This window comes from Pholcus phalangioides, unplaced genomic scaffold (assembly GCF_987345545.1).
Source record: "Pholcus phalangioides strain wild (caught in Gottingen) unplaced genomic scaffold, Ppha-v1.0 ptg000009l_1, whole genome shotgun sequence".
Classification (NCBI taxonomy): domain Eukaryota; kingdom Metazoa; phylum Arthropoda; class Arachnida; order Araneae; family Pholcidae; genus Pholcus; species Pholcus phalangioides.
In genome coordinates, this window is record NW_028301602.1 from 14,048,302 (window position 1) to 14,069,767 (window position 21,466).

A 21,466-nucleotide genomic window follows, 5' to 3' on the forward strand; every position below is an offset into this window, starting at 1 on the left:
ACAATTTTTATGAATGAATGGCAGAACTTTGTCACCGGACTTGTCCCGCCCAGCTTCATGGCAGAGAGAGTAGAGCTAGGACAGCAACTTTTTTTTTCCTCTAAAGAATACAATACAAACACAATACCTTAATATATACAATGGGTTTCATATTCGAATCGCTAAATGTGAAATAGATGATATTGATAATTATTTTTTTTTTCATTCATATAAAATATCTGTAATACATTTTATTAGTGGGAAAGAGAGCATGAAGGTGTTAGTTGTGAGGCTTTTGCTGAGTGGAAAGATGCTTGTGACCCTGATGCTCAAACTTACAGCCTAGCGAAACTCCTTACAGAAGAAGGAATTGGTAAAAGCAATAATTATACAATAGAAAAATAAAGTTGTGCTTACATAATAATATAATTTAGCTGATTTAGGTATTTTAAAATAGTTTTACTGTTCATGTACTGTATATTAATGTTTGCTAAAATAATTTTGTGAGTTTGAAATTTCAAGTTGCTTTGTAAAGAGAAAAAAAATGATTTTTCTTTCAGATTGTCCAAGCTGTCACTTTCGTTATGCTCTGGCAAAAGGAGGATGTATGCACTTTAAATGTATTCAATGTCATCATGACTTCTGCAGTGGATGTTCAAGACCATTTAAAATGGGGCAGGTGTGTGTAAAAAAATTATAATTATAATTTTTATAAATTCAAAAACATGATAATACTTATCAGTACATATAAAATTTGTAGATAGTTTTTTTAATAGTAAAGGAGAAACATCAGATTATTTATACATGATGATGATACCTTCACTAATGAAGATGATTAGTTCTGGAATCACATTTGTTAGTCAAAATGTGATTTTCCATACGTTTTTATGAAAAATTGTTTAATGCATTCCAGAAACAGCCTAAAATTAATTTGAAGACAAGTCTCATAAAACACTAAGTTTAAGTAAAAAGTACAAATACTGACCATAGGCTGAGGTAAACAACTTCATAATTGGATGAAAGAGGATTTAAAGGGAAATAAAAAACTGAACAACTTTTTATTTTACCTTGTGTGCCTTATGCAATCGGGTTTCGTGAGCCATAGTGAAACAAAGCGTGTGAGGTAGGATGCTATATGTGATATAGTCAGCTCATTTCTGTTGCACACACAGGCAGATGGAAAGATAAACTCTTAGAATATCCAGACTGTTCATTCTGGTATTAAGAGTCTTACCTTATGCACTGAAACCATTCAAGTCTGACGTTTTTATTCTTTCTTTTTTTAAATGAATTTTCTCATAGCTAAATCACTCATTTTATACATGAAATGGCTCAAAATCTCTCTAAAAGAAAAAAAGGGAGTGTAAACCCCTGGAAAAATAGAGATTCTGAGATGGAAATAAATTAATCTTGCTCAAGTGACATACTCATTAGATTCATTTTGATTATCTCACAAATTTAGCTTATGATACTGCTGTTTATGTTAGCGCAATCAGCTCTAAACTGTTCATTAGCAGAGCCAGAAAACCATTGAAAAATTCATAAGCTGAGGCATTCTTTAACCTAGGTATAATTGTATAAGTAAGATTAATGATTTAGACACATTGATAATGAAGACAGAAAATCTTTATTGTATCATGCATTTCTTATGTTGTGAAGCACTGCATCTAGGGTCATCAAAACACATCTTCTAAAAGTGAATGTCAGAATAAGAGAAGTGCTGGCTGAAGATTTAAATACCTGTTTTTTTATCATCTATGTCTATTTTCTATATATCATTTCTACTCAGTTTTTTCTCATCTTCAGAGTGGAATTTGTGAGTTTGTTTTGAGTGTTTATCTTTTTTCATCATTTTTTTAGAGATGTGGTGTTTCAGAATTCTGTGTGAAGCTAGGTCTACATGCTCATCATCCAAGGAATTGCCTTTTCTATCTCAGAGACAAAGAACCTATTGACCTTCAACGACTTCTCAATGTAAGGGCTTTGTTTGATATCGTCATAAACTGTATGATTTTTTAGTGGCATTTTTCCATGTTATTGCATAAATTTTTTTTAAAAGAAGCTTTATATAGGTGCATGTGCAGAAAAAAAAACCAATATATATGTGAGACTAAATATAAGGAGCTACATTAATATATTTGACTGAATTCCTACCTTTTTAAGATACAATTTAATTGTTAAATGTTACCATTACGTTTTTTTTTATTTTCATTAAAATATTTATTAGAAAATACTTAGGTTTTTTTTCTATTAAAATTGCTTAAACTTTTACTAGAAAATGTTCAATCATTTTATTTTCCTTTATAATAGTTTTGACTATGAGATTTGAATTGTCCTGTATACTGTGCTATCTCTTACCATCTTATGGAAAATATAAAGTAAATATCTAAAAGACTCTTCAGTAAATATATATATTTTTTTATCTTTATGTTTCAGATGAACAATATTCCATATAACAGAGATAGCCCATCGGATAATAATGGTCAAGTGGTTTGCCAAGTGCTGGAGCAGAAAGAAACTTCTCATGGCATGGTGGATGATGTATGCGGTAAAGAGGTCCAAGATGGTTTTGCTGGTTTGTGTAGGTATGTATGTTAGCAGTTTTCATGTATTTAGTTCAGCAAAACTTATTTTGATCATTATTAGTCATATTAGGTAGAGTGAAAAGAAAAATATGGTTCTATTAATTATAAATTAATTTTGTAATAAAGCAGGGTAATAAATTTTTACACATATGGTGTTAGTTATTTATAGAAGAGCTTTAACAGCTTTGTATTAAATGGTGCGAGCAAATTCAAGATGTTTAGTTGTTAGATAAATAAATCTTAGATTATATTGAAAATTCACTGAGAAATCGCTCTAAAAGTTTTTGAAGCTTTTAGCTTCTAAAAGCTCCAAACTTTTAAAGAAAAGTTAGTCATTCTATTCGTGGTCTAAATTTTGTCTCTTGTGAATAATATTTTGTTTTTTTGATCAAATCAAGAGACTTTATGGATAATAAATTGTGCTGAGGTGAACTTGAGAAAGAGGAGTTTAATTTTTCCCCTGGGAATCAGAACCAGGACCTTCTGCTATTAGGGCAAGCGCCAGAGGTGCCGGCATGAAGAAAACATAGAAGGGCTAAAAATTGCTGATCGCCCTGTACATACAGGATTTAAGGGTGTACGCAGGAGGAGGAGAAGGAAGGTGCATTCTATTGTTTTTTTTTAGAAATTATTGAGGAGGCCTTAGTAGTCTCCTTACAAAATTTATTGGGGTCTCAAATGGCCTCAGTCCCTAGGTTTCGACGCCTATGGCAAGCGGTTCATGGAACCTTTGCCCCCAATATTTCGCCTCTGACATTTCGTCCCCGACATATCACCCCTGGCACGTTTCGTCCTCAGTACATTTGGCCCTCGGAAATTTCGCCCCTGACATCTCACCCCGGTACATTTAGCCCCTGGAGATTTCGCCCCGGGAATTTCGCCCTGACCTTTTGCCTGCCCTGACCATATCAGTGACCCAGTGAGCGACCATATGAGTGACTCAGTAAGTAATCAAGTAAATCGGAAATTTATCTCTGATATTTCGCCAGCCCTTATCGTACGCGTGACTGTATGAGTGAACATATGAATGATGGCACAAGTGACCAAATGAGTGACCAAGTGAGTTGGACATTTACTCGTGACATTTTGCTTCCCCTGATCGCATGAGTGACCAAGTGAATGAACACAGAGTGATCGAGTGAATTGAAAATTTATCCCCGGACATTTCACCTGCCCTGACCATATGAGTGACCCAGTGAGTGATCATATGAGTTACTCAGTGAGTGAGTGAAATTTGGGAAAAATATTTTATGCTTAAACTGAAAATTCAAAATTCTTAGAATCCATTAAAGTGTGAGTCACTTGGTCTTTCAGTGCTACGTAATCACCTATAAAAAAGGAGGGGATGAGGAGGATCATCTTTGCAGACAAAACTCCACCCTCGCACATTGCCAATCACTCAATCGCTCACTCTGTCAATCACTCAATCGCTCACTTTGTCAATCACTCAATTGCTCACTGGGTCAATCATACGGTCATTCACTTTATCAATCTTTCGGTCACTCATGCAGTCACTCACTTGGTCACACATTCACTTATGCGTTCCATCACTCAGTAACTCCCTTGGTCACTCACACGGTCAGTCCGTTGATCACTCACTTGAACACTCGTACCATCACTCACCTGGTCACATATACAGTCACTCACTTGGTCACTCATGCAGTTAACCACTTGGTCACTCATGCGGTCAGTCACTTGGTCACTCATACAGTTAATCACTCAGTCTCTCCCTTGATCACTCATATGCTCAATCACTCAGTCACTCGCAAATTTATTCAAGCATTCACTCTGTCTTTCATTCCGTCAGCCACTCGGTCACTCATACGCTCAATCATTCACTAGGAAACTTACAAAAGTATTTAATTAGCCACTCACTTGGTCACTAATTCGGTCAGTCACATATTCACTCAAACGTTCCATCGCTCAATTCCTCCCTTTGTCACTGATGCGGTCAATCCCACTATCACTCACTTGATCACTCATACAGTTAATCACTTGGTCGTTCATGCGGTCATTCACTTGGTCACTCATACGGTTAATCACTGTCTCTCCTTTGGTCACTCATATGCTCAATCACTCAGTCACTCACTTGGAAACTTACACAAGATTTAATCGGTCACTCACTCTTGGTCACTCATTCACTCAAACGTTTCATCGCTCAGTAACTCCCTCGATCACTCACTTGATCGCTCATATAGTTAATCACTTGGTCGCTCATGAGGTCATTCATTTGGTCACTCATATGGCCATTCGGTCAGTCACGTGGTCACTCATACGGTCATTCACTCATAAAGTCAATTGCACACTAGTTGATATGGTCACTCACGTGGTGAGTCATTCTGCAACTCGATTAGTCATTTGTACGGTCACTAATGCATTCCTACAGTCCATTTCACACTCACTTGGTCACTCATACAGTCACTCAATCACTCACACAGTCAATCACTCACACAGTCAATCACTCACACAGTCAATCACTCATACATTCACGGCAAGTGAAATGTCAGGTGTGAATTTTTCAGGGCGAAATTTTCGGGGGTCAAATGTAACAGGGACGAAACGTTCCAGGGGCAAGATGTCGGGGGCGAAAGTTCCGGATCCCATGGCCAGCACACTGATCATTATACCACAGAGATTCTACTTTTTTCCCTTAAAACACACAGTGGCATGGCTTGATGAGTATGCGTATATAGACTGTGACCTCGCTTGAGGCCACTTGCTGAAGTAAAAGGAAGCTGCAATGTGTCTACTCAGTAGGTCATGCTATTATGCATGTTTTAAGAGGAAAAACATGTCTCTGTGGTATAACAGTCAGTGTGCTTGCCCAAATTGCAAGAGGTCCTAGGTTGGATTCCTGGGGAAAACGCAAAACTTTTCTTTCTGAAGTTCACTTTGCTATAATATCTAGAAAGTCTTTTGATTTGATGTATTGTGGGAGCTCTGTATGTATTGTGGGAGCTCTGCCATGAAAAAGCCTAAAGCCTACCTTCTATTTATTTATTTATTGTTTGTATTTTGTCATAGACTGATTTTAACTCATTTTTTAATGCTTACATAATTTCCAGGGTACATTATGTTGAATACCTTGGACAGCTAGTCAATAAACACAAAATTGATCCTATTCACATATTTGATAATGATGATTTGGAGCTGGTGCTCAAACGGGCCAGCATTCGATTGCCAGCAAAAAGATATAGGGAATCATTTGAAGAGTACAGAAACAAGCTTGTTCAGGTAAGGCTACATTTCTATTGCCAAAATGTCTTTGAGTATGAAAAAAAAATTTGTAAGAAATAATCTTACTCATTATCAATAAAAATACATAATGATTGCCTTGCTTTCAAATAACTGCTTTTAAATAATTTTTTTTCTAAGAACTTGCTAGTATTTGTCACACAAAGCTATTTCAATTGAATAACTTAATTTAGGGGAAAAGAAGTCAAATGAGCAAACTAAAAGTACATGCTGTGATTTTTGACCAGTTAGCTGTTGAAAAAATCTTGGAATTTTAGCTAGAAATGAATCTTTGAATTTGTTATCCTTTAATGCAACTTAGGCACCTGCTGATAATGCTAACCACAAGTGTTGGGAACACATTGGGAAGAAATGAACTTGCATGAAAGATGTCTATCTAAACTAGAATACGAAGGTTTTTTAACTACTGGCTGTTGCGAAGATATATCTCGGAAAGAGAGAAAATTCAACTGCCCCTGCGGAGAATCGAACCCATGTCCTTTCACTTTCTGGGTGAATGCCCTAGACCACTAGACTACAGAGGCATAACTTATCAGGCCATAACTATAATAGATCAGGCCATATTTTTAGCATTTTCTTATTCATAGAAAATCAGAAAATTTAATGGCCCAGTTCCACCGAAAACCTACAATAAAATTTAGAAGAAACATGTAATTTTTTCCCTCATTTTATAGCTCATAGAAGAAAAGTTGCCTATCACTGAAATAGATGGCAGTTGAAGTTTGAAAGAAAGTGGTATGATAACATGATACAAAACAAGTTATACAAGAAGTGCATCAAAAGAGCAAAAAAAAAAAAAGGAAGGCGAGAGGGGAAATCAGTAAAACTGCAACAGCTGGGCTGTTGGCTAGCCTATGCCATTCGTACCAAGAGACATGAAATATGGATTAAACAACTGATCTAAGATCTCCTCAACTGCGTTATATAACAGGACTTGGAAAAACATTTCACTTTAAAATGAGTTTATTTCATTGCAAGTTTCAAGATTCCAGGGTCTGAAGATAATGTGTGCAATAATAGGTTGATTCAGTTTTTGAAAATTGCTTTGTGTTGTTTTTAACTGGTTTAAAAACAATCGCTATGTTTTACATATTCTTGAACAATTTTTTTTTTCACATGAAGTTTATGAAGAATGAAACGATGTGATTTGGCAATTAATCATATCATTCATAAGATTATATCTAATGTGTTAGCAAGTTTAGAAGTGTTAAAAAGTTTATTTGTTTTGGTTATATGAAGATACTAAATTGAAAATTTGCTTACATTGTTATGTGTTATTACTTTGTTGTTGTTAACCAATTTGCTATCAAAGAAAAAGTTTGTGCATAATAAATAAATTCCTGAGAAGAAATTTTTGTGCAATGACTTTTATAAAAATTGTTTAAAAATTTGGCTTTCTTTGTTCTCATTTGTCAAAGGGTTTCTTTATTTCATCACAATCCAGTTATTTCGTGCATTCTGGTGTGCCTTTTTTTTGAAAAAATGCAATTTATTTGCACATAAAAAATACAAAATAAATATTACTACATACCTATGTAAATCTTAGTTTTAGTTTGAAAAATACAGTACGAGTTGTCAAAGGCTAATTATACCTGTGCTGGCAACCAATAAATGACAATTACAATGATAGTCCAAAAAAATTATTATGGTATTTTACTGAACATTACCATGGCATAGTTTGCAAAACTAATAGAATTTCATACATGTTATGTATGGCGTACCACAAATGTGATGTGCATACGTTGTCATATGCTTTATGTGTTTGTGCATTCGTCCGACTCTAGAGTTCTGTTCACAAGTAATGAGCCCATGCAAAATTAAGGGTATAGCGCTCCTGGGAAGGTCACAGAGGTCCTTTGCCAAACGAATAGCTGGAATCATTGCCTAGTCTTAATACGAGAGACTTGAATTTCTGGGTTTGCATTCTTTAGAATGGTGAAGAATTGCTGCAGATCTGAAGATGTGCTACAAACTAGTCCACCAAATGGTTTATCTACCATCGGGAGAGCCTTTCTTCAAGATCATGCACAGATGAGCCGACCTACATAGTCATCACTTCCAAATAGGAATACCAACGACCAGAAGACATTGCTTTTTCCATGTGTACAGTCTGTCATCACAGAACTTGTATGCGTCACCTACGCAAAATTTGCTTCGGCTATTGAAGATTTCTATCTGGCTCCACTTATTTTTTTATTTTTGACTGACTATTTTTATTTTTTATTACTATCATTATTATTTTGATTTATTATTACTTTTCCAGTGTAAGTGCATTTCATGCCTTCTGGGATTGTAAACAAATAAATAAATTCAAATTGTACAGAAAAATCTAGTAAAAAAATAGCAACACATTTTTTTTTTTTATGAACAGTTTAATCAAATTTATGAAAAAAAAAATCGAGGGGAAAAAAGCAGACACACACACAAAAAAGATACACATCATATGTATATATAATATCTGTTATTCAAAAATATATATATACGTTTTCTCTCTTTTTTTTTTTTTTTCTTTTTGACAAGCAACATCACCGGCTTAATTCTTTTTTTTCTCTCAGCTCTATCATATTGATTCCTGTTAAGCAACAATATTAATAACAATAATTTCCCATAACATTTCACACAAAAAAATATGATATTCTAAACTAAAAAAAAACTATATATAAAAAAAATCTGTACATGAACACATCCACCGCTACACAATTCAGTTTCTGCTTAGAAATAACTAAAAATAAAATTTTATTTGTATTGACTGAATTTGCTTGTAATTTCTGCAAAATTATAAGAATTTATATTTTTCTAATGGTTGTATTTTTTTTAGTAAATGACTAGAAAGAGATGGATAATATATTATTTTTGTGATAATATTGCACAAGCGCTACCGTAAAATAGTTTTTTAATATATTTAAAAAAGAGTGTATTTTTTGTTTTTACGAAGAATCAATTTAATTATTTTTGAGATAAATTTATGAAAACAAACATTATAAATATACTTCTTATATGTAATTTTCTGTTTCAGTATAACCAAAAGCAAACAAATATATAGCTTGATATATAAACTTTACTCATTTTATAAAATTCACTAATTTCCAATCAATTTCTATGTTATAAAAGCAATTTTTTTGAATAACATGATATAATATCTAAAAGAAAATACAAATTCTATGATTCATTTCTGAATAAAATTTTATAAAACTTTATTTGTGTACATATTGTATCTGCCAGCAAATAAGGAGCACTCGTTATATTTTGAACACAATCAGAATTAGTTCAATGTTCGAATTAGTATTGTCATATATAATGACAATGATATAATGACACCTTATCATGTGTTACTGTATACATAAAAGACATTCAGACCTATTTTTAAAGTAAAGCAAATGTGGCTTAAAGACGGCGTAGATTTGTAAATAGTCCATAAATTTGCAAATTTAGTTTAAAAATTCATTATAATTGGTGGAATTGGTTTTGAATGCGGTTTGCGAAAAAGTTATTCTCATTTTTTTCTTCTTTTTTTGACACAGAAAGAAAATTTAGTTCAAATTTTTGTCCATAAAAAACGCTACACGAAAGAAAATCCCTGGAAATATACAAATCAGAGTCGTATAAAATGCAGGGTATATGATTAAGAGCTAATTTCTGAATTTTCTTGCGCTTACACAATGCTTACATTATGATGGTGATATTGGTAGATATACGACTTCACTGTCAGTGAAGTTGTTTTGCCGCAGCCACTAATCGCCGGCTGAAGCTTTACGAATGTTTCGGACTCCGAAGAGATTGGAGAAAAGTTCAAGTCCAATCACTCCTGTCGGACTTTCGTTCAGCGCCCTCTACCAACAAATTTGAAAAACAGTGGATACCGCTTATAACTTTTTTCAAAAAAAATCATGAAAAAACGTTGTAAGCGAGAAAATATTTAAACGGGAAATTTTAATGAGAATTTGTTAGAGTTGGAACCACGAAAATAAGTCGTACTAAGCGGGAAAACGTTGTAAGTGGGAACGTTATAAGCGAGACTGACTAATTATTTTTCTCTTCCAAAAAAAAAAATTTCACCTTCGTAAGAATAACTTTTTCGCAAATCGCATTCAAATATACCAATTCCTTCAATTTTTATGAATTTTTTAAACTATTCACGAATTTACGGGACACCGTGTATTTCATTAATGTGATCAGCAGTAATTCAAATAGTTTCAGATTAATTGATTGGAAATGAACTCGGAAAATTCAGGTTATACAGTATAATAAGCAAATGCCTAGTAATTATAATAATTTTTCTTTTTGTCGCCCACAGCCATGGGGTAATTATGACCGAGATCTAGCATTCAAAGCTGATTTTAAGTGACTATTATGCAGAGGAAACATATTCTTGAATCAGAATTCAAACAGTTTTGAAAAGAGATCAAAAAACTACTTTTAATTATAATATAAATTCATTTGAATTTATATCCTTTTCTTTCAGGAAAAAAATACGAAATATATTTGATCATTTGATTCTCAAGAAACCTTTTTTTCTACGTAAAATTTGTTAGTTTTTGGCGGATTAAAATTAGTCGGGAAATTTTGCTATTGCATATAAAATTCATATGAATTTATAAAGTATAACATTGAATTCTTAAAATCTTTGAAGACCTGTGTGTCCGGATGGATACATATTCACTAATGCAATATAGGAATGAAGAAAATAAGGAAGATGCGTTGATTTTTTCAATTGATGAGCCTTAACATGGCCGAGAGGTTTTTTTTTTGAGCATCGAGATGGATTCCAGTCTGAACCAAAGAGTAAATTTAAATCTGGCATGTGAGGATTTTTTTTCCTGATTCTGGAACACATTAAGGCAATTTTTCCTCTAATGAAAATGCAGTGCATACAGGCAATACCTTCTAGAGCAGGATACCTTCTGCTCTAGAAAGTATTGATACAGGGAGGTCATAAGCCCCTAGCGGCCGGAAAAATCAACTAATGCGAATGAAATTCGAAGTATAGGTGTTCCAAAGTATGCACTCAAGAACGCGGAAAAACAAAACGCTAACTCTCGTGGTTGCGGTTATAGCAATAAAATTTCAAAAAATTCAAATGACAACACTCACTTTTATGCATTGATAAGTGATCGGTGCAGTGAAAAAACCATGAACGGCGTTGTGCCTGTAGCATCATAAACACCGGTGCAGGAAGCAGACAAAGAGAAAAAGATCTCACTAAGGGGTTGGTTCGCTAACCCCTCAGTGAGGGACTTCCTACGGCAGTAATGTGATCCGCATTAGTTATTTCCACGCGTTTCTTTGTCCGCGTGTAGTGCCAGCGTTTATCATGCTACGGGTACCGTTTCAACGCCATTTATGTTCATTATTATCATTATTGATCCGATCACTTTGCAGTGCATAAAAGTAAATGTTGTAATTTGAATTTTTCGAAATTTTGTTGCTGTAACTGTGAGAGCTAGGTTTTCTCTTTTTATTCTCAAACGCATACGCTGAGAAACACCGATATCTCGGATTTTATTCGTATTCGTTGATTTTTGCTGCCGCTAGGAGCTGGCATATTAGCAAAGTTATTTGTTATGACCACCCTATACATCGTAGTACGTGTGTGTCTCTAGTGGTTGGGATGATTGTGGGATTTGCGATGGTGTATAACTCTTTGATACGAGTATCTGAACTTTTCCCCGCATAATCTGCATTTTAATTTGGCGTCTTTCGGAACCAACCTCGAAAAAACTAGAGTCTTGTTGTTCCGGTACCCGATTGTTTTGACACCACTAGATCTGGAATGGCTGAACGATTTGCAACGCCTCTTGCGGAGTTTTCTGGAATTCTTGTGATTTGTCGCTATGATTCTCTTCGGGCCGGATTTCCGTTTCTTCTTGACGTTGTTATCTTTGTTGTTGATGTCCGGATTATTATCGTCGTCGTCATCTTGCGGGACCAATTTCCTCGGCATTGATTGTTTCCTGGATCTCCGTTCCCCAACCGGACATCTATCGGACGAATCATCTCCGTTCAGCGACGACGAGCAGTCGCTCAGCTGTTGTAGTGGAATGGAAACGGCAACGCAGGACATTGCAGAGTCACGGTGGTTATATGGCAATGTGGTATTACTAGGTTTGGCGTAAGGATTGTGGTGCAAATAAGGCTGTATCATCGAATGTTGGGCTTCCTGTTCACGGGCCTTCTCGAAGCTCCTTCTCAAGTCTCGACAACGGTAACAGGAAGTCGAATGGTGAAACTTACGATAGTGGCGGATGAAAGCCACTCTCTCGTCGCACTGAAGACCGCAATGTGGACATCTCGGTCTGCCGTCCGAATGTTCTTTGGACACGTGTTCACGCAGTGTAGCGTCTGACACCGTGCTGAATTCGCACGGTTTACCCGCACGGCACGGCAACGCCTCTCCCGTGTGGTAACGCATGTGGTCCAGTATGGTAGTTTGTTCGTCACTGCTGAAGTTGCACAGGGCGCAGGCGAATCTCTTCTTCTTCTGCTGTTCGGAAAGTTTGCCCGTCCTCTGGCTACGGTGATAGAGCTCTATGTGAGTGTTCAGAGATGATTCGTTGGCGAGTTCGCAACCGCAGTGCCAGCAGGTCAGGTCAATCTCGTTTTGGTCACTGGCGATGTCGGCAACCCCACTGTCACTCGCTGCAAAAGAAATAAAAGAATATCAATGATGAATTTTCAAATACGAAATTATTCCAATGTCAGTGGTTCTCAAAGTTTTGTCACCCGTGGCTCTCTTTTCCAATTCTAGGTACGTCTACAGCTCCCTAAAATAGCTTGGTAGATATTTTTCTATATAAAATAACCACTGTGTGCAAAGTATAAATAGCACACACACAATATCTCCCACTCGCCGCGACGCCCCGTCAAAAGTGGATGACAACCCTAGGAGCCGCGGCGAACACTTTGAGAAACACTGCTATATAGAAGTGGTGAGACAAAAATCTCTTTAAATGAACTGGATAATTCGACGTAAAAATTATAAGTGGATGGCCTCTTACAGCTTTGAACTGGTGATGATAGATCAGCCTTGCAATCCAGTTTAGTCTGGCCTTTGGACGACTCCAGAGCGTTTGTGTTGAGATCGTCTTCGGAGACATTGACGGATATGTTTTCGGTGCAACCCGCTAATGCTTGGATGTTCTTGAACACAGAAGATGTGCCGTTCTGATGAGAAGGGAAACAATAGGATATGCTGTTGTGGAGGGGCATGATACTGACTGAAGCTCTGACTGCAGTGGCGTCTGTCCCGTTAATGGTTGGAACAGGGGACTGTCCGTTCCGGCTCGCATCTGAGGGGCAACTCAAATCATCCGGTTCCAACTTGACCTTCGCAAGCATCTTTCCATGGGCTGCAGCGTCTGGGGCGAAGTCCTCGTCCGTTTTTGATTTGTTGGATCCGAGGACGATCTCTGAGCTGCAAGGAGAAAAATTAACATTCAATTATTAATTAATTGTATTCGGGGCATCTTAACAGCCTCATGGGGAGCTGGCAGTGTCGTCTTATCGAATGGGATTACCCAGGCATGGCCTAGGGCGCTTCAAGTGCATAAGGGGGGGGGGGCAGGTACGGATCCTGAGTATTTTGTTGGGGAGTTCAGTGAATATGCGTCCTGTATTTTACGGGACTAAACCATTATTTTCCATTGCATTTCTGGCTCTGGGAAGCGGGGGGGGGGGGGAAATGTGATCACCCCTATCGGCCTCCTGGTTCCGCTCGTGATAATGAGATTTGGTGCTATGATTTCCGAGACGAAGCATAGATATTTATAACAGGTATTTTCAGCTAATTAGGAGCTCCAGAATATCATTTTGTCCGAGGCTTCCTAAAAGTCCGTCACATCCGATGTTAACTTATATGCAAGATCATGAGCCTCTCCCTTCCCTAGGCGAACTCTGGAAAGGGGTAGCCCATGCGTTTAGACGTTCTTGATTGAATTAAATTAAAACGGTATACAATGATGAATATTTGGGCAATAGCAGGAGCGTCAGCATAGGGGGAAGATAGACTTGAAAGTCTTTCTTTCTTTCGAACCGAGCATGATTCCGATATATCGTCATAGGCAATTTACAACCGATTGAGTTGTGTCCGAAGTGCAAGTGTGTGTACTTACAATCGAGTAGTATATAGTGTGCGTGTGTGGATTTTTAGTGGTGCTATATCTATATTACAAATTCTAAGTAAAGTGTGATGTTTGAATATGTGTATCGTTGTACGCCTGCTGCCCTGTCTCTGTGTTGTCTTTTTAAACTTGAAAATGTTGGGGGGGGGGGGAAGCACGTTGATGATTACTGGGAGACATGATGATGATGACAATTCATATATACGCATATACACTGAAGAGCCAAAAAAACGGGTACAGGCATGCGTATGCAAATAAAGAGACATGGAACCAATCAGAGTACGGCGCTGCGGTCGGTAACGCCTATATAATACAACAAGTGTCTGGCATAGTTGTTAGATCGGTTACTGCTGCTACAGTGGCAGGTTATCCAGATTTAAGTGAGTTTGAACGTGGTGTTATAGTCGGCGCACAAGAGATGGGACATAGCATCTCTGAGGTAGCGATGAAATTTGGATTTTCACGTACGACCATTTCACGAGTGTACCGTGAATATCGGGAATTCGGTAAAAAATTAAATCTACGACATCGCTGTGGCTGGAAAAAGATCATGCAAGAACTGGACTAACGAGAATCGTTAAACGTGACAGACGTGCAACCCTTCCGCAAATTGCTGCAGATTTCAATGCTGGGCCATCAACAAGTGTCAGCATGCGAACCATTCAATGAAACATCATCGACATGGGCTTTCGGAGCCGAAGGCCCACTCGTGTACTCTTGATGACTGCACGACACAAAGCTTTACGCCTCGCCTGGGACCGACAACACCGACATTGGACTGTTGAGGACTGGAAACACGTTGCCTGGTCTGACGAGTCTCGGTTCCAATTGCTTCGAGCTGATGGACGTGTACGGGTATGGAGACAACCTCATGAATCCATGGACCCTACATGTCAACAGGGGGACTGTTCAAGCTGGTGGAGGCTCTGTGATGGTATGGGACCCCTGATACGTCTAGATATGACACAGGTGACAGGTACGTAAGCATCCTGTCTGATCCCCCGCACCCATTCATGCCCATTGTGCATTCCGGCGGACTTGGACAATTTCAGCAGGACAATGCGACACCCCACACGTCCAGAATTGCTACAAAGTGGCTCCAGGAACACTCTTCTGACTTTAGACACTTCCGCTGGCCACCTAAATCCCCAGACATGAACATTATTGAACATATCTGGGATGCCTTGCAACGTGCTGTTCAGAAGAGATCTTCACCCCCTCTTACTCCTACGGATTTATGGACAGCCCTGCAGGATTCATGGTGTCAATTACCTCCAGCACTACTTCAGACATTAGTCGAGTCCATGCCACGTCGTGTTGCGGCACTTCGGCGGGCTCGCGGGGGCCCTACACTAGGCAGGTGCACCAGTTTTTTTGGCTCTTCAGTTTACATAAGATCAGTCGGTTCCACCTTTGACGAGTAGGGTTACCAGATTCGGAAACCGAGAAAGGGGAACGCCTGTGCGCAATCTCCGTAACGTCACCTTTCCCAATTTTTAAAATAAATGGCGCCGCCTACAGTGACAAAAAAGAATCTTTTATGAACTTTTTGGACCACTATTTTCGAAATTTCTGAATGGAAGAGGAAGCACACCCTCTCCATCAAGGGCATCTTAATGGCATTAATCAAGTTTGCTGGAGTTGCAGTCCAGCAAAAAATATACAGTAAAACCTGTCTTTAATGGAACCTGTATTAAGCGGGGAAAAAATATTGGTCCCGTGATTTGTCAATGCCAAAATACACATTAAAAAACCTGGATTGAACGGAACTTGTCTAACGCGAAAACGGAAAGGAAAATTTTATGCTCTAACCGTTAGAGCATAGTTTCCCAACCTTTATTTGTCCCATTTCCCCCTTCTCCAGAAATTTTTTTTTTCCCATCACGTGATTCCCAAATTTTTTTTTCCAACGTGGGCGTTAACGCCCCCCAACGCCCACGTTGGGAATTAATGCTTTAGAGCAAAATGGCTCGAACATTTTTTGTATGATTTCTGAACAAAATTGTTTACTGAAAGTCAGGCAACAACCTTCATTACACACTGGGAAAAAATAAAAATTAATTTACTCTTACAGTACTGTTTTCAATTTTTTATTTACTATTATTTATTTATTTACTACGGGGATGCGAATAGTTAATGCAGGAAATGGACTCTACAGTGTAATGTTAAAGTGAATACGGTGTGCACATTTAATAAATAACGCATCATATCAAGTGATAAATATTTTATAATTATAGAACAACATTACTTTATTCAGATGTTAATTACTTTTAAATATTTACTTTATTTTCATTTCAATTTCATACGAGATCCTCACATAATTTTGAACATTTTGTCCATTTAACCTGTGTTAAGCGGAAACCTGCGTTCAACGGAGAAGAATCTCGGTCCCACGCGATTCCGTTGAAGACAGGTTTCACTGTTTAAAACCCACTGTTTTAATATGCAATCCTGAGCGATATGAACTACTGCCATCTAGTAGCAACATTATAAACTAACTCAAATCTTCAACGAAGTGCCAGTAGATGGCAGCACGGGTGAAATATTCGTTCACTCTATTCATGGCGCTAAAATTTGAATTTTTCATTATCTCTGATTGACTGAATGGCACTTGTGCGCTTCAAGGTAGAATTTTTATGATGGCCAATTTCACTTCGTGAAATGGCCGGCCATACACCCATCGGTCCCAACATTTATATCTACCCAAGGCCAGGGCCGCAACTGAGGAAGGGGGGGGGGGCAGGTGGAATGGTGCCCCGGGCGCCGGACTAGAATGGGCTCAAATTTCACTCTTTAACCTCTCCTTTGACATTATGAGGGGCGCCTAGATGAGAAAGCATCTAGTTGCGGCTCTGCCCATAGGCGGATATACACTTGAAAGTCTGGGGGGGTCGATGATTGTTGGGGGGGGGGCATGATGATGATGTGATATCAATTCATATATACGCAAATGCATTATATCAGTCAGCTTTAACTTCGACGCTGGGGGGCCCCCAATGACCCCCCGTATCTCCGCCCATGGCCGTCTTAAGAGCGTCATGGGCCAGGGCCAAGCCAATTTTCTGGGGTCCTACCAGGCATATTCCCCAAAATTTCGAACAGATCTCATTTTTATGGGATCTTTTTTGTCTTGAGGCTCGATCAGGCATATGCCTTAAGACGGCACTGGGTTGACCATTTAATTAACCGTATAATTATACACATGCATAATCATCAGTGATACGTTATGTAGGAAACAAACAAACATTTCATCCCTGATTCTAATAAAGAATTAAAATGCAAGTGAGCTTCATTAAAAAACCAGAAAAAAACGGGACGGTAAAAATAAGTGAAAATATATCCCTTAAAATACGGGATATATGGTAATACTAGTGATGAGTTTTTTTATTGTTCTGACTCAGTGGTTCTTAACCTATGGGTCGCGACTCCGAAGGGACTTCCGATATGGGTTGTACAAATCCATTTATAGTCCTGTTATAAATGCACTTATTGCGTCAATGATTTCACTAATATTGAAAAACAAATACGTAGTTCCATGAGAGTCGCGAAGCTGATCATGTTAATTTTGGACCACGAATGTAAAAGGTGAAGAACAAGTATTCTAAGCATTTTTCAGAAGCTCAGGAACAGAACGTGAACAGATTTAAGAAGCCGAGGAAAAGTTTCGGCACTTCAGGGGAACGCAAATTTCTTTAATCCCCCGATTTTAGTAGGTATGTACGAATTCGAGTGCTTAGTTGATAAATCGGGACATTATGAAATCGGAAATTACGGGTCATTCCAATGATATAAAGATTGTAATATGCATGCATTGAACTAAATCACCTCGCTTACTCACCAGCAGTCCTTCACGTGCTCCTCGAAATAATGAGCTTGATCAGTGACGAACTTGCATTTCGTGCAAATCAGCATTTTATGGGCTTTATAGACGTGCGTGAACAGATTTTCAGCCTTCGTTGCTTTGAAATTGCAGTTCGGACAGTTATAGTTCCTCGTGTGGATGGCCATGTGTCTCCGAAGGCACCAGGCGTCGGCTCCTTCCCACGAACAGAAAGGGCATTCGAACCCTTTGACTTCTTTGCTACTTATGGCACTCGTCTTCTTACAACCGACACCATCGTTCGTGTTAGGAATGACTTTCTTGACGTCCGGGGGTTTGGTCACGATGTTCGTTTTAGGCTTCTGTTGGGCGAAACCGTTGGCGATTGCATTCACATTGGACGATGCCGAGGACGCGTTTCTCGGCGGCCTTCGCCTGACAAGGCTTATGTCGTACGGATGTCCCCTGTGTATCCTGAGGAAATGCTTTTTCACGTGGTCAGCCCTATTGAAGAGTTTGAAACATATGTAGCAGTGGTAAGGCTTGTCTTCCTTGTGGATGTTCTCGTGCCGTAGGTAAAGATCTCTTCGATCGGTAGTGTAAGGACATTTGGGGCATACGAATTTCTTGTCGCATAATTCAGGGTCCATCCTCTCCCTGCCCTGACTGTCGACAGTCGTTTTCAGGTTCGTCAGAAGGAGAAAGATCTCTTCCAGTAGAGGTTGTCCTTTCCATAGAGAAGGCGGCGCGTTCGGAACACCGTGATGCTTGGCCATGTGCATCCTCACGCAACGGGACCAGGTGCTGCTGTAAGGACAATGGAGACATTGGAAAACTTTGGCGCTCGTATGCGTTCCTAGGTAGTGTTCCGCTATCCTAGACAAGAACCCGACGGCGTTACATACTACACATCTGAACATTTTCGTCTCCGGATTGTAACTGGCGACGATAGAGTTGTCCCAGCTGAGTTTCTGCTTGCCAAGTATCCATTTGGACTGGTCGTTGATGGCCGGCGTCGTGAGCTGAACGACGGTGACCTGTTCCATTTTCTCCTCCGGTGGTGTCTTACACCCGACCGGAGACGTCGACGCTGGCGGTGTCGGTGGCTTCTCGTGTTTGATAACGAAGTCCAAAGGTGCATCGTAATTCGGTGAAGCACCGGCAGCAGTCACCGTCGTCGGCATCGAGCCATTAATAAGCCCATTATGCGACGGATATCCGATATCCGATGGCAAGAAAGCACAGTGGAATCCGTTGGACGAGATCTTCGGTCTCATGAATAAATTACCGTGTTTCAACAGGTAATCGTTGGTGAATGGCGGAGGCAAGTCACCGAGCTTCGCTGGGATAGAGTAGAACTCACCGTGTGCCATTTGCCAGGAGGGAAACAATCCCTATTGCAATAGTGGCTTCCTACGGGAAGAAAATAGAAAAAAAATAAATTAGTCACACACAGACCAATATTGCGCAAGTTTGTCTAAAGGCCGGGATTACATTATAAAAATTAAAAAAAAAAATATTTTACGAAACTTTAAACAAAAAAAAAAAACAAAAAACAAAAAACAACCAATAAGCTCATTGGTTCCATTGTAACCGATGCGCTTAATGGTTGAATTTTTCAAGTTTTATCAAGAGCTTTTACAAAACTTTTCTTGTGTAATGCCAGCCTGAGGCAGCTGCACAGTCACTTGACAAGCATGAATGTTCAATAATTTTGTACAAACATGCACAACAGTGCCGCCTTACCGCATGGGGCCCGGGTGCCTCAAGAGAAGAGGAGCCTCACAAAAATCAGAAATGTTTCAAATTCTTTACAATTTACCAGGAAGGGCCTCAGAAAAACAACTTGGTCCGGGGACCCACTATGCTCTTAAGATGGCCTTGATGCACAATTTTCGTTTCGACACCATATGGTACAAGTATTGCTTGCACAAGAACCAGTTTGTACTTGGAATACGTCGGGCTCTGACGAGACAACGCGTTCGTTTCTGGCTGGCTGTCTTTGCGTATGGAATGAAAACGTCAACGTGAGTTGCCAGCAGAGTTCACTGAAGAGCATAACTGGTTGAAAGTAGCAGTTTTGTCAAAGAGTGGAGATTGGTACAAGATTTGTACAAGCTACTTGCATGGTATAGGTTACACCTTCAGTTTTGCTTGCGTAAGAACGGCTTATGCAACCATGCATAATCGAAATTCATCCAATCTTCAAATCTCTTGTACAATCATAAAGTTCTCCTACGGGCTTGCAGTTACGTGTGTAGCCGCCTTTAGATGACGTTGCTCAAAGGAGGCTGCACACGTAACTCCAAGATTGACAAGATCTTCACTTGTGCGAGCGAAATTGAAGGTGTTTACTAAGCAGGTAGCTTGTAAAAGCTTGTACCAGTCCTCACTTCCAGTGAGCTCTGCTTGGTGGTAGTAGTAGTATCGTTTGTTGGTCGTTTTGCTTCTGTACATAAAAACAAAAGGAGCCAAAACGAGCACATCATCGCCCGATCTCGACATATTCCAAAGTACAAACTGGTTCTTGTGGCATCGAAAGGAAAATTGTACATGCTTGTTCAAACACAGTGGATATGCGTGCTTGCCAAGTTTTGCGGTCACTGTGTAGCAGCCTCAAATATCCACCAAACTCTAGCTGAAAAAAAAACAACAAAAAACATGAAAGACACCATGAAGGAGGTAACGCATGAACTCACGTGCTCTGCTGCTATTGAAAACCCTTCATCACAATTTCATATCTCTCATCCACCTTAGATTATTTTCCCATACAAAAAAGGTTTACAAAAAAAATAATAAATGTATTATTTCCAATAAAAGGGGGAAAAACACCACAAAAAAAAAAGAAAAAAAAAATTCTAGACGGACCCCCTACAACAGCCATTTTTTCTCTCTATGTTCTCGAACCATCTCTGACAAAGCGACATCCACAATAGTAGGCGTTTACCTAGAACTACTACGGGAACAACAGCAGCAGCAGCACGGGTTCCAAAAAAGAAATGATGATGATAGTGGTCGTGGAAGCAGCGGTGGCAACCCCGCATTGTAACGAAAAAATAATAATAATAAAGGGCCACCCTTTCCACCGAATAGCTAGCCTAGCTAGCTGCTGCTACTCTTGTCAAGTCTTTGCGCCCATCCACCCAACTTCTCTACTGTATATTTTTACTCCATGGCATACAAAAAAAAAAAAAAAATTCTTTGCCTTATTTTCTTCATATACGGGCACATGTGGGTTACGCCCCCCCGTGAGGCACCTGCTACATCAATGTACGTACAGACAGACACCCACCACTGAACAACGCAACTGTCAGCCATTTCCTACTGATTTCCCTACGCCATGCCACAACCACAAACCCTTCCAGGGCTTTTTTTTTTTACCTTATTCTTGTAAAAAAAAAGAAGCATAAAGCCATTCCCGCTTAGATAAACTTTTTCTTTTTACCTCGATTCTTCCTTTTTTACCACCACCACCAATAGGTATTGTTCAGTGGTGTATTGAGGACGTTTTTTTTTTTTGCTTTTCTTTTCACGTCAAAACCTTTTTTTTTTCTCTCTGTCTCTCGTAAGGGCAGTGGCGTAACCGACAATCGATTGTGATTTGAGGTTGTATGTGTGCAAGGTCTTGTACAACACTTACAATACACCTCTTTTTCTTTTTTACTTGCCAAAAAGGCGCCATTGAAAATAATAATAATAATAATAATACG

The 21,466-nt window shown here is 38.8% G+C and overlaps 2 protein-coding genes across 2 annotated transcripts in view; one reads left to right on the forward strand and one right to left on the reverse strand.

Annotated features, from left to right (window-relative positions):
* The window catches only part of LUBEL (Linear Ubiquitin E3 ligase), a 53,035-nt gene extending 45,824 nt beyond the window's left edge, over positions 1-7,211 (forward strand). The window contains exons 18-23 of the mRNA XM_089235562.1: positions 238-352; positions 540-658; positions 1,840-1,953; positions 2,416-2,564; positions 5,630-5,798; positions 6,494-7,211. Coding sequence (XP_089091688.1) covers positions 238-352; positions 540-658; positions 1,840-1,953; positions 2,416-2,564; positions 5,630-5,798; positions 6,494-6,538 — 711 coding nt within the window. The 3' untranslated portion in view covers positions 6,539-7,211. The remainder of the gene's footprint in view (positions 1-237; positions 353-539; positions 659-1,839; positions 1,954-2,415; positions 2,565-5,629; positions 5,799-6,493) is intronic.
* Positions 7,212-10,567: 3,356 nt separating this feature from the next.
* Positions 10,568-21,466, reverse strand: part of LOC149081793 (uncharacterized) — an 87,865-nt gene continuing 76,966 nt past the window's right edge. The window contains exons 2-4 of the mRNA XM_089235563.1: positions 17,775-19,169; positions 12,815-13,230; positions 10,568-12,455 (exon numbers count right to left, since the gene is read on the reverse strand). Coding sequence (XP_089091689.1) covers positions 11,416-12,455; positions 12,815-13,230; positions 17,775-19,129 — 2,811 coding nt within the window. The 5' untranslated portion in view covers positions 19,130-19,169 and the 3' untranslated portion in view covers positions 10,568-11,415. The remainder of the gene's footprint in view (positions 12,456-12,814; positions 13,231-17,774; positions 19,170-21,466) is intronic.